Below are 12,539 nucleotides of genomic sequence, written 5' to 3'. Positions count from 1 at the left end.
GCAAAATAGTTACTGTATATTTTTTAACTGCAGTATAAACTGAAATCTAACCCAGTGATCACCGATGATAAACACCCTCTGTAAAACAGATAACGAGGGACGAAAAAGATCTACCTGTTAATGCGAAGGCACGCCACCGCTCCATTGACATGCAAGAAAAGAAAGAGGGAAAGAAAAACAGATAGCGTAAGTGCATTTTTTGAATCTAACAATGATATCTAGAATACGCATGGAGCGATTGTTACGGTAACGGGTCAACGGTTTTCTGACAGACAGCAGGAATAGCTCAAGGAAAAAAAAAGCGTATACAATCAATTTGTCGAGTGCTTGCTATTACAACGTGCCCGCTATCTAGTGGGTGTCGAGTTTCGGGGTGTGATATATTGACATCGTAGTGCAGGGTCGGGGTATTTAAAGCCCGGGGAACTGTTTCGGTGGCTTCAGTGTTACACGTGGGACGATTCTGTATGCACAGTAAGTATTTTGTTTGGGGTCCTATTATCATCATGTGTTGTTGTGTTGCATTCCTTTTTTTTATTTATGCGTCTTACTCGTACACATAATCAGAAAATAAGGTAAGCTTAATAGCTTGGGGTTTTTTTTGGGGGGGGGGGGGGTGTGGTAAAGGTAAATTTGCTCATGACGTTTACTTTCATAACAATATTCTTTAAAAACATGAAAAAATGATTTCAATTATTACATGCAATGCAATATCCAAACTTTTTATTAGAGAACAACATTCACAAAGCACAAAGGGTAAATGATCGGGGGGGGGGGGATAAAAAGAAAATAACAAGGATTTCATAAACAACATTTGATGAATGGTTTATAACAAAAAAAACCCCACATAAGTGGTTCTCTGGCAAGTGATGTTTTTATTAAGTGCTTACTGTTTTGGTAACCTTGTACGACATCAGAATGTCTACATTTGCCTTTGTCTAGCGTGTACCGTCGTTGTCTCTATGCTTGTAACTAGATCATCCTGTATAAAGTAATTCTTCTGCCTTATTAATTAAAAGATAACAAATCAAAAGATAACAATCGGCTCTTTACAGATGAGAATGAGATATCACAAAAATAAGGAACATGCTGAATAGATCTTTAAAACTTAAATCCTAATGATGTGCATTTCATTTACAGGCCTTTTTAAATAGGACAGCATACCTGCTAAAAGTCAAACACGGATTTCCTTGTGTTTATTTCTAGATGTGTGTAATTCTTAAAGTGTAAAAACTTTATTTCTATTTCTATAATTGTGAGAGAACACTTATATTGAAAAACGGGGACGATTTGCTTAACAAGATCGATTTGATATATAATAAAAAAAAAAGATTTGCAGCGTGCAAGAGATACGAATAAAAGGCTATTTATTAAATCGTTTAAATGTTACGTTAGCTGCGACTAAGGCATTTAATTAAACTACGAATATCATCTGCTAGAGTTTATCAACTCTTTTTAATAGAACAAAAATCACTTTACGTTTCTGGCAGCGTTTGCACTGTTCCAGCAACCTCGTGTCACTATTCAATTATGCAAGAAATGGTAGGTTGTTTATTGAATTATAAACACTTTTAAAAACGCTAATAGAAGTCTATCTGACATCAAGTGCACAAAGGAAAATTCTAAATATATTAGCAGTTCACTTTGACATACTGTCTAAACATACTTGAAAGAAATCTTGTTGTAATAAAAAAGAAACAAGGTATATTTATGTATCAGAATCAAAATTTGAGTGGTAGGTTTTGTTTTTTACTCTTATTTAAAAATATTATGTTGGTTCGCCTTGCTATCTTTTTATCAAACTTGCAAAAAGAATTGAAGGACATTTCGGTTAGGGGCGGAAAGGGGGATGGGGGATTAAGAAAGGTTACATTTTCTTGATTTGGTTTTGCTCATGTTGTGGGATGTATGCTATTATATTGTTTAATTTGAAAATTTGAACGTAGATTAAAATGCGTTTCTGAATCTATAGCCATACATTACGTTTTCTTTGAATAAGAGGCATGTCACTGTAAGATTTTGATAACAAAAATAACAAAAGATTGTAAAATAATTACAATAAAGCAACTCTCGAAGTCTTTTTTTAAGTACACATTGAATATTAAAGTTCTCTTTGACATCTCCTTTATCACAAGCCAAAAAAGTAAATCTTAAAGTAGCTATTTAAAAGGAATGTGGAGTGAAACCAAGCAGAAGCGTCAAAAAATACAAGCGCGATTAGTTCATAAGGGATTTCTTTATAAAAGTACGCGTTGAATATCATTGTTCTCTTTGATATCACAAGCCAAAAAATGAAATGAAATAATGAGCCTATAATTTGGGTTATCTTTATTTGTTTGGTTAATCTATTCCTAGTACGTGTAGGTGGTCGAATCATATGTTCGCGATCAATTGCTCAGCACCGGAAGTTTACGAAGAAAGATAATTCTAGCAGAAACGTTTCTAAAAGATAAGATCAGAGCGTCCTGTTAAAATACAATACCTGTCGACTTTTCACAGTTTGAAATGAGTCTAAGCTTTTAAAATCGGGAAACCTTTTGAACGCTTGAGGTTAAATCAGAGCGAATAGAATAAATTAACGGCAAAGGGTATATTGGTGCTACCGTTAGTCAGGGGATTGTTATTCAATGTTTGAAACTTAAAGGTACAGCTATTGTTTAAGCATATTGTTTTGCTATGTGATATCTACAGATTTGTCTTTGGAACATGTTTTGTGAATACATCAGAACATCCCTTCTTGAAGATGTCTTAGAGTGTACAAAAAAACCCTGAAGCTTTACTTTTTTGCTTGATAAATAATGAAAGAATAATAAACGTTGTATGCGATATTTTTGATATCTTGTAGCTTGAATGTCTGACATGTTTGAGAGTTGTATATACATGTATGCGCAGCAGAGAATTACGTAAAACTATCTGAATATCAAATGCGCTCAATAACATAAAAATTAGGCTCTCTCTATCAAATCTCGTCTCTTGTTATCTTAGAAAAACATTTGGTTAAAAAGTGTTATACAAATTATTACGCATTACGTGATAATAATGATACAGCAAAGTTTAGCCTATCTATCTAGAATATTGACAAAAACCCATGCCTTTATCTCAGTGAATTATAAATATTGTGATAAAACTTTGGTATACATTTGTATGGAGTAGCATATTTCTTTCTATAAGAAAAAGTATGGTTAGTCAAGCTTACATCTCAAATATTTTATTCGTTTTTTTAAAGATCACTATGATTGTTTTTTCTTTTAAATTGCTTACATGTAAAATTTCCTCATTCGTGTTTAAATAAATGTTAATTAATTAAGTGATCTATACACAGTGAACAAAATTTTTTTTTAACGTAATTAAAAAAGGGTATGTTCTGAAAATATTTCAGGCAGTAACCATTGAACGTTAAAACTCAATTTAAATCAAATTCAAACAGCCCCCCCCTCCAACAGACACGAGGCTGAATATAATAACCTTGATAACTGGCCTCATTAAATTCATTCATAAAACGTTAAACGAAATATTTTGTTTCAGCGTAAAATTTCGGATCCCTACAGTTGACTACATAGCCGTGCACTGGTTAACATGAAACGGAAGCCCACCTTTATTTGTCTAGAAATAGCTGGCTACAAAGACAGTCAGTGTTGTTCTAGGGAGTCGTGCGTCTCGGCTTTAAAGCAAGATTTCCCCCACATCGTCGGTCTTATTCATCTTTCTTGGCGGGAACCCCGGTTGACTCACAGGCCCCTCTTTCCTCTGTGTTACAACTACAAAGCTATCCCGTTGCTTCCAGCGTTTGTTCTCGTCTGGAAATACACAACGCAGCTTATTCTTCGTAACTTAATATTTGTTCCTTGCAATTTGATAATTAAGTCTATGAAACTGTGCATGCAAGAAAAAATTAGTTTACATTCAAGCTTTCTTCTACCCTCTCACCTGAATTCAATTTTAGTTTACAATTTCATACATTACAATTTGTTGGAATATTGAATGCCTGCTGATCAGTTTAAATGCAAAACATTGTTTAATTTCAATTGCAAATTTGATAAAAGTGGTTCTAACAAGGTCTTCTTTAGTGCTATTTTCTTTATATCCTCATCACACTGTCCTCCATGTTGCTGCTGTGCTTTGATTTCTGCAAAAAGAAAAAGTAAGACGGCGTGTTGCAAAAGTAGAAATTACAGTATGCAAATTTATTTAGAAAACACTATACACGTCTCATATTTTTTAAAAGATATATAGAATTACATGCACGAGATTTATACGACGTATATAGAAAATAACAACATTTTATTTATTAAACAGTGAATGTCGTTCGTAAATATCTTATCATATCTAGATATGAACATGACCATATGAAATTACATACCGATACATATTAAAATGGTAATGACTACACGATATGGCAGTTTCATTTTAAACATCAACAAAAAGGCAGTAAATCATAAAAGGCTCAAAAGATACAAAGCTTCTCTTTTTCCAACAGGTCGTCAAATAATGCAATCTGATAAAAACAGACTTGTAACGCGCGAGGACTGAAAATTAGCTAGTTTGTATTTGATACCTGAAATGGTACATCACTTAGTCATTTATATAATGCAATTTACTTTTAAAAGTACCCAATTACTTTGAATTGTAACTAGTTTTCAATACAATGTACTTCTACTATATGATAACGGTATGCATTGTTTGATTTTTTAAAAAAAATGTTCGATAGGTTTTGTTTAAAAAAAATCACACAACACGCTGATTTACATGCAATGATAAAGTATTTTTGCTTATGAATCCTTAATGTGACACACTTCATTACATTCAATCGTTGGTATTTTTAAAATGAATAAATAAAAAAGACTTAATTGTTGATCATCAAATTACCAAACATATCAAGCTTAAAATTTTAAAGATGGTTTCTTAAGCCATTAACTTTCATTAAGTAGAGTAAAAAAAAAACAATATCTTAGCAAAAACTTTTGTGTAATCCCTATATTTTATAACAAAGCTTTCCCTCTATGGAAGATCTTATGTAGTCTTAAAAAATATCCGTCCAGTCATTTAGCAAATACTACAGGAGTGCATAAACCAGGAGGAGAGATAGATAATATTACAATGCACTTTATCATTTTGTCATCAACGGTCGCCAAGAAGTGCTTTTCAAAAGTTAAATCTGCTGTGCATTAGAGTGGTTTAAAAACGCTAAGGGAATGCTAAAAACAATCGGATGACTTATGTTGCTCCTTTTACTTTTCTGCTTGATTTAATTTAAACTGTGTACTTTTCATTCTTATTGTGTGAAATGCAAACTTGACATCATAAATAACGAAAAAGGAATTAATGAGAAATTCTTACGTTTAAATGCCATCATTTATTATAGAATTATGTGCACCTGGTTTCAAATAAATTATTTAAATTGATTTTTTTAGCGTACAAGTCCATCTGTTTTTATCAATTATTGGCTAAAAATATTTCCCAGAAGAATAATAATTTCACTTAAGAGTACATTCTGAATTATATCGATAAATATAATCCAGAATCAGGGACTTGTGAAAATGAAGTTAATCCCCCCTAACAATGCAGAATCCTTATAAAACAGGGGAGACTATTACCTAAAAGTGCCGAAGCACTTTAATTCCCGCATTTTCAACCTAGAATAAATAACACGTTTAATACTCTAAAATGTTTTATATACTATACAAGTTCATAGCAACTATAAAACGTTAGGAAAGAGTCTCTATATATATAATGCTTAAGCTTTCATTTTGTTTATTTTGTTGCTTATACTTGTATCAAGGAAGTTATATTAAACAAAGGGGATCAGAGTTGCTCTCTATGCATAATTTTGTTTAAAGCAAACAATAGAAAAATGGATTTAAACTTTTCCCAGCGCACAAAATATTGCGGCCTACAAACCTAATAGTGCTTAAAAAGTTTGTTTCAGCCTCCCGAAAAGATTTAACTCGATATTATTGATATGTTAAGCAAATATGAAAATGGTTTTTGATTTTAAACAAGATGTCTTATCTTCTAGGATGCTGGCCATTGACCTGACCATTATCGAAACACAATGGCATGAGGAGTCAAACTTAGGAAGACTTCAATGAACTATTATGGGATTTGGTCTGAGATACTTAGCAGTTATACTTATGTTTAACAGGGGTAAGTCGCTCTTCTTGTCCTAGTCTTTCTATTTATTTCATATGAACTAAAAGCATAATAAGGTTTTAAGTTGAATTTGCATATTAAGTGTCATTCATAATTTCTTTTACATTAGTTTCCCAATGACAAAAAGCGCTATCATTAAAAATCATGTATACTTCAAGCAGTTTTTAAAAGAAAACGTACATGTTTCTGTTTGCATTTTTTAAAAATGCTTGATCAAATTGTCCTTAAAATAAAAAAAAAACAAATGAGTTTTATGCTTATCATTTAGCAGCAATGCATCTTAAGATCGAGAATATATATATATACAAAATACAATGATTGTGCAATATTAACTGACGTTTTCTTAAACATCATTCAGGTGGAAGCTGTCTTTAACTTATAACATAAAACTATGGTTTTTGTCAGTTATTAGACCAAATCCATCATACTAGTATTTTATTTTTACATATAGGCCTTTGTCAGATATGTAACTCGACTATAGTTGCATCACAAAACCAGATGGAGTCGGTGACAACTCCGGGATATAACGGTGGAACTGGTAGTTATACAAGGTATAGTTAAACGTTAATCATTGGGTATTAATAAAACAAATCAATCTCAAGTTGCTTCTTTTTATAACTTTATGAACCAATATAACCTGTCAATTTTTGGCTACCATTTTATAAATTATAAATAATATTTTTTTTTTAAAAATTAAAATTTGATTATTAATAAGTTTTTAAAAAAGAATTTTAAAGAAATTTGACAATATATAAACATTACTATATGTTTGTTCAGGAATAGTAGGAAAAAAAACTAATTTGTATGCATTTAATTTATAAAGAAAAAAACAAAAAAACGAAAAAGGATTTAAAGAAGTTTAACAATATTTAAACATAAACCATAAGTTTGTTCAGAAATTGTAGGGGAAAACTTATCATAATTTGTATGCATTTTCAAAATTGTTAAAAAAACAAACAAAATCAGATATATTCTTTTAAGAGGGCTTTGAATTGCATCTTTACAGTAATATGGACTGTTACTGGGTTCTTGACGCCGGTGCGGATGACTTGAGAATCTTGATGTTTGTAACGTATGATACTTCCTGTCCAAACGACGTTTTCTACATCCATGATGGTAAGTGTTATAATGCTTAGCCAAACATTTAGTGATAAACCTTCTGAAATGAAAAAGGTTTACTTACACTGAATTTATGAATTTACAACCACTAAGTATTTTGGTTCTTTTTGCTTTGATTTTAAGAATATAAATTTAACCAGCTTTAAGCACCAAAAAAGAATTTTGTTTATATCATTAAATGATTATTTATTTCAATAACATTTATATAAATATATTCCTCGGTTTTTTAAGAATGATATCAGATTCAAAAACAGATGTAGACACAGGCAGTAAATCAACTTTACGCGGGTTATGCAGCTTTTCTTTAATGCTCACGACCTTAATGGTTGGAGGATAAACCTGACTCTAGAATGAGATAAACTGGGCTTTATTTTATATATTAAAGCATTTTTCAACTGTTATATAGGTCCTGACGGGTCGTCAACAAAATTAGCAGACGGACAGTGCGGTAAAGCAGTTGCAACGCATTATTCAACGTTACAAAGATACGCTTTTATCAGAATGACGTCTGATGCAACCTTAGAGAAAGTCGGACTTCTTGTGGAATATGTGGCAGCTAAAGATTATTGTACGAATTTTCTTCAATTTGAAAGAACATTTAGAATACTGAATAAAACGTTTGATTAGCTATCGATACTAAATTAATCTACAAATGTAAACATGTAATATATCCGATACAATTAAGATATATGTTTATGGTATGTGATTGTTTGTTCTTTAGCCGGAAGTGGTTGTGGTGGCACGAGGCAGACACTGACAGCTACAGAGACATTCCAATATTTATCTTCTCCAAGTTTTCCTAGTCAGTACCCGAGGTACATATCTGCACAACACCGCACAGCCAAGGAACAATATTCATTGGTGCAATTAGTTACAAAGAATGAATTTATTTCTTACTTCAGTAATACAATTCTGACCTGGGTTTGGGCAATTTATACTGTATGCAGGGAAATATTCGTCCCAGGTTATTTTCGTCCCTTTTGCCCTCGTTTTCAGAGGGTGAATTTAAGACTGGACGAATTCCATTTTCTCACAATTTCTCTCTTTAAATGCAGCTTAAATACATGCTGTACGATAGAAAAGGAAATTTCAGTCAATTATAATATTACAACATGTAGATACCATTAGAATGACATGGCATTGTAATTAAACAAAACCAAATATGTACCGACACATTGCAATTCTTGTTAAAAATTGAAACATTCAGTATCTAAGTACTGAATGCACAATATTCTAAAATGTATCATTACAAATTGTCGTTAAGTTTTTAAAGTAGATGCATTTATAAATATCAATTTTTTTACAGCTTACGGTTTGCTTGTAGAACTAGAGGTTATATATTTACATATTATCAACATTATCCATCTAAATGCAGAATAATTATGCTTGAAGTACATTTAAAAATGTCTATGAGGGTCGCATTCAAATAAAATATATGGTGGTATTTTTGTAAGATTTCTTCAAGCTATAGTGTGTGACCCTTGATTTATACTTATTTTACCATGAGTTGACTAGTTCTACACATTTAGAACTATAATTATCGTCTGCTATTTCAGCGATAGCAACTGCCGCTGGACAATCAATAACGCACTTGGTACTGTGGATATCGAAGTCGTCATATCTGATATAGAAGACGGAGACCCTGCAGTCTGCGACTATGACCATTACGAAATATATGACGGTGAGTGACGTCATCAGTACACTCAGTGATATTCTTTGATTCTCCTTCATCAGGCGCTTTGCCATTTCCGTAAATCCTGCTCGGTAGTTGGAGAGTTACGGATATAGCAAAGTGTCTTGATGAATAAGATTAGTTTTGGTTATTTTTATATCAATTATGGTAAAGTTGCGTCATCATTATAGATTGATCCCTTTCATAGGTATTTTTAGATCAATGATGATGAATTAACGTCATAATTACAGTTAAGTTTCGATCCGTTGTACATAAAAGGTTCGAATGATATTGAGTTACTAATAATAAGAAAATGACTTGGTATGCAAGATGATAACAACTAAGTTTCTGTGTGATGTGTAAGAGGAAAATATCGGACTGGAGTAATTTATTTCATCAAACAAATTTTTGAAAAAGTATGATGAAAAAATTCTTGTGGTTTTCATGTAATCTTGATATTGTATTTTTTTGCATTTTTCCTGATATTAAAGACTTATTAGAAACATTAAGTCACATTTTAATAATGGACTAAGATTTTTAGAAGTATAGATTTATACATTCTGCGTTTCTGATGAAAACTCCTTTTAAATTCAAGACTCTTTCTTCCATGAAGATAAAACTTTTATTAATGCCTTTGCTCAAAATATAGCTTGTCCATGACAATTTTTAATAAAAAACATGTAACAGTTGTCACAAATGAATGTTTTAAACAAATGCCAAATAAATCTAAAAGAATAAACAACAAAGACAAATCATAAAATTTTAGTCAATTGGCAGGATTGTTTCCCTACTGAGTTTGAAAACTGACATGAAATTTCTTCACGATTGTAAAATTCTATATATGATATGAGTTAAATTTTGCCCCCATAATTCGCTATTTTTTAAAGTGTTTCGGGTACAATAAATGTTGTGTTATTTTTTAGAAAAATTGATATAAAATATATTTTTCACCTATTTATTTGATTTATTTGCACTCACTTGCCGTATATGACATCAGAAGTGACGCTATTTCTATAATTCAATCAAAATTGGTCAAACATTGACATTTTTCTTATCTTTTTACGAATGGAAAATAAATAGCGTTTGCTTGAACAAGGAAAGTATTTTTGTCACTTATTAGTTTTGGCTAGATACATCTCTGATTAAAATATTTTGTTTGTTCAAGCATGTGCTCTATGTTTTCTGAAAGAAAAACAGCTTAAAACAAGCTGTTTTGTGCTAAAAATGCAAAAACGGCGGGAAAAGGTTGTCTTTAAGATATCATATTTCTAAATTGTGGGCAGTTGAATCATAGTTAACATTATGTAAAAACATCATATTTATTCCGTACAAAGAAAACAAAGAATTACAGTAAAAGGACCAAGTTCATTTTAGGGGGCCATTTTAGGCCCATATCATATATATTCCTTTGTAATTAATGTTACTTTGCAGTTGTTACAATTTAACCTTCAATTTGGTTCGTAGGAGAATACATGTGTGAACACAACACAATACGAAAAGTCTGTCAGGAGTTCCAGAAAATCCAAGCTTACAATTACACTTCCAACAGTAGCTCGGTCGTCGTCAAATTCTTCAGCGATTCCTCGGTTAATCGGCGGGGGTTTCTTCTCAGATACAGGTATGTTCCTTTAAGATAAATAAATTGCGTAAGGTTTGTTGAAGGGGTTTATACTTCAGATTGTTATTTTGAAAGTGATGCAGCACTTCTCTAAAGTTTTAATTCATCTTTTCAATTTACTTTTGTTTACTATATATCCAAACATACGTACATCTCTTCACTTTGACCCCTGGTTTTTTTTTTAAATTCATAATTATGAATGTTGAAAAAGTTTAAAAAAATTGAATCTTCTAAATCTGTTTTCACCTCAGAGCAATAATTGCGCCAACAACAACAACCCCCATTACAACGACAGTAGCAGAGACAACAGCTGAAGCGACAACAACCGCAGAAACAACAACAACATCAACAACACCATCAACAACAACAACTTCAACAACTACAACATCAGCGCCATGTACAACAAAGTCTACAACATACATCACAACAACTAAGGCGGAAGGTGAGTCATCTACATATATAGTAGTGTATTGCAAAGTAAAAGCAAAAAACACCACTAGTTAATATCTGTTTATACGCTTATTCTTGCAAAACCACTCTATTCTTTTTGTCGATTCATTCGTGTTAAAAAAGGGCATTATTTTTTCTTTCTAATTCGGTCCCCTACTTCTAAGTGCGAGTAAAGCAAATAGCGCTGCATAGAGTATTCAAGCATTTTATTTTTTTTTAAAGATATGTTATATATGTGACAGGAAAGTACAAATCCCTGACAAAAGTAAATGTCACATGATAGAAAACTGAAGCCGGTACAACTAATTGTTTTATAAAGTTTACATAGTATTTTGATTTTAATTTATCAACAATTAATTTGTTATGGCCTTAAAGTGTCATACACAAAATCATGTAATAATACTATCATATAATAATACCATCATATACCTTTTAAAAAGATTGTAGATGTGCCGATTCAAGTTAGTTAACGATTCAACGAGATCGATTTTTTTTTATTTTGAAGGACTTACGATAAACTTCGAACTTATGTTGGGATTTATCGGTGGATCACTTCTACTCATATGTATGACGATCATCATAGTGGTCTGTGTAGTAACAAAAGCCAAACCACCGTCTGGAAAGCATATAACTCCAGTTCAACCTTTCAGACCGTATGAGACTGTCGACAAGAATTCCATTCGAATACGTAAGCCTTCAAAAATTCCTAAACAGATATCGTCCCAGAGTGGTGTGACGCAAAAATTGCCTCCATGGTAATTCATGTTTACAATGTGAACTTAATTTATAGTGAAAACATGATTTACAATGTAAACATGTAAACTATCTGGTTTGTAATTTTGTTGATAGTCTGTACTCCTGTTAAATATATTTGCTGTGTGCGTGTTCGATTTGTCTTTATCACTTGTGCTTTTAAGCTGTTCACAAATTTTCAAATTTTAAGTAATCCTTTTCATCTCTATTATGTTTTTTAAATTCATCTCTGTAATGTTTGAAAACAGCTGTTGAAAACATGCATACTTCAAAAAGTGCCCATTACACACTTTAGTCAGCAGTATAAGGCAAGGTTAAAAAGACTTGAAACATCGTATTTGAATGTTGCATGTCTGCTTGGCTGATACTGAGTATTTAAAAACCAGTTTACCATTATAACAGGTTGCTTTAGTATTTAGGTAAAAAATTCTTCTTTGCACTTTTCATTTAAATTTTTTGGGTGCATGTTAATTCGTAAAATATTAATTGTGAAATGCTGCTACGATATAGTTTGTTTCGCAGCTCTGTACCACCAGTTATTCATTATTAAGGCAAGGTGATCGTGTATGAAGTGCTTCAAGTCACTAGGAATATTTGTCTTTTTTTAAGACTTTGACATATCTTAATATAAGCAATGAAGATTTTGTCTTTGTTTATAGATAGTATAAAATAGTATAAATCTGGAATTTCTAATGATCAGTGGTTTAAGTAACTCGTTAGAATCTGACATGCCAAGGTTAGATTGTAAGGCATTCGAGAGATTTTATAGCATAGGTA

At 31.8% G+C, this 12,539-nt stretch overlaps 1 protein-coding gene across 1 annotated transcript; it reads left to right on the top strand.

The window, feature by feature from the left end:
* Positions 1-280: 280 nt before the first annotated feature.
* LOC128162638 (embryonic protein UVS.2-like) lies at positions 281-11,937 on the top strand. The gene is made up of 10 exons (XM_052825881.1): positions 281-474; positions 6,017-6,144; positions 6,602-6,701; positions 7,157-7,266; positions 7,676-7,837; positions 7,991-8,084; positions 8,826-8,950; positions 10,406-10,559; positions 10,811-11,001; positions 11,515-11,937. Exons 2-10 carry the CDS (start codon positions 6,096-6,098, stop codon positions 11,766-11,768), a joined length of 1,239 nt encoding a protein of 412 aa, XP_052681841.1. The 5' UTR covers positions 281-474; positions 6,017-6,095; the 3' UTR covers positions 11,769-11,937.
* Positions 11,938-12,539: the final 602 nt, after the last annotated feature.

This window comes from Crassostrea angulata, chromosome 9 (genome assembly GCF_025612915.1).
Source record: "Crassostrea angulata isolate pt1a10 chromosome 9, ASM2561291v2, whole genome shotgun sequence".
Classification (NCBI taxonomy): Eukaryota; Metazoa; Mollusca; class Bivalvia; order Ostreida; family Ostreidae; genus Magallana; species Magallana angulata.
The sequence above is the reverse complement of the archived record's forward strand: the minus strand, read 5'-3'. Positions and strand labels throughout refer to the sequence as shown.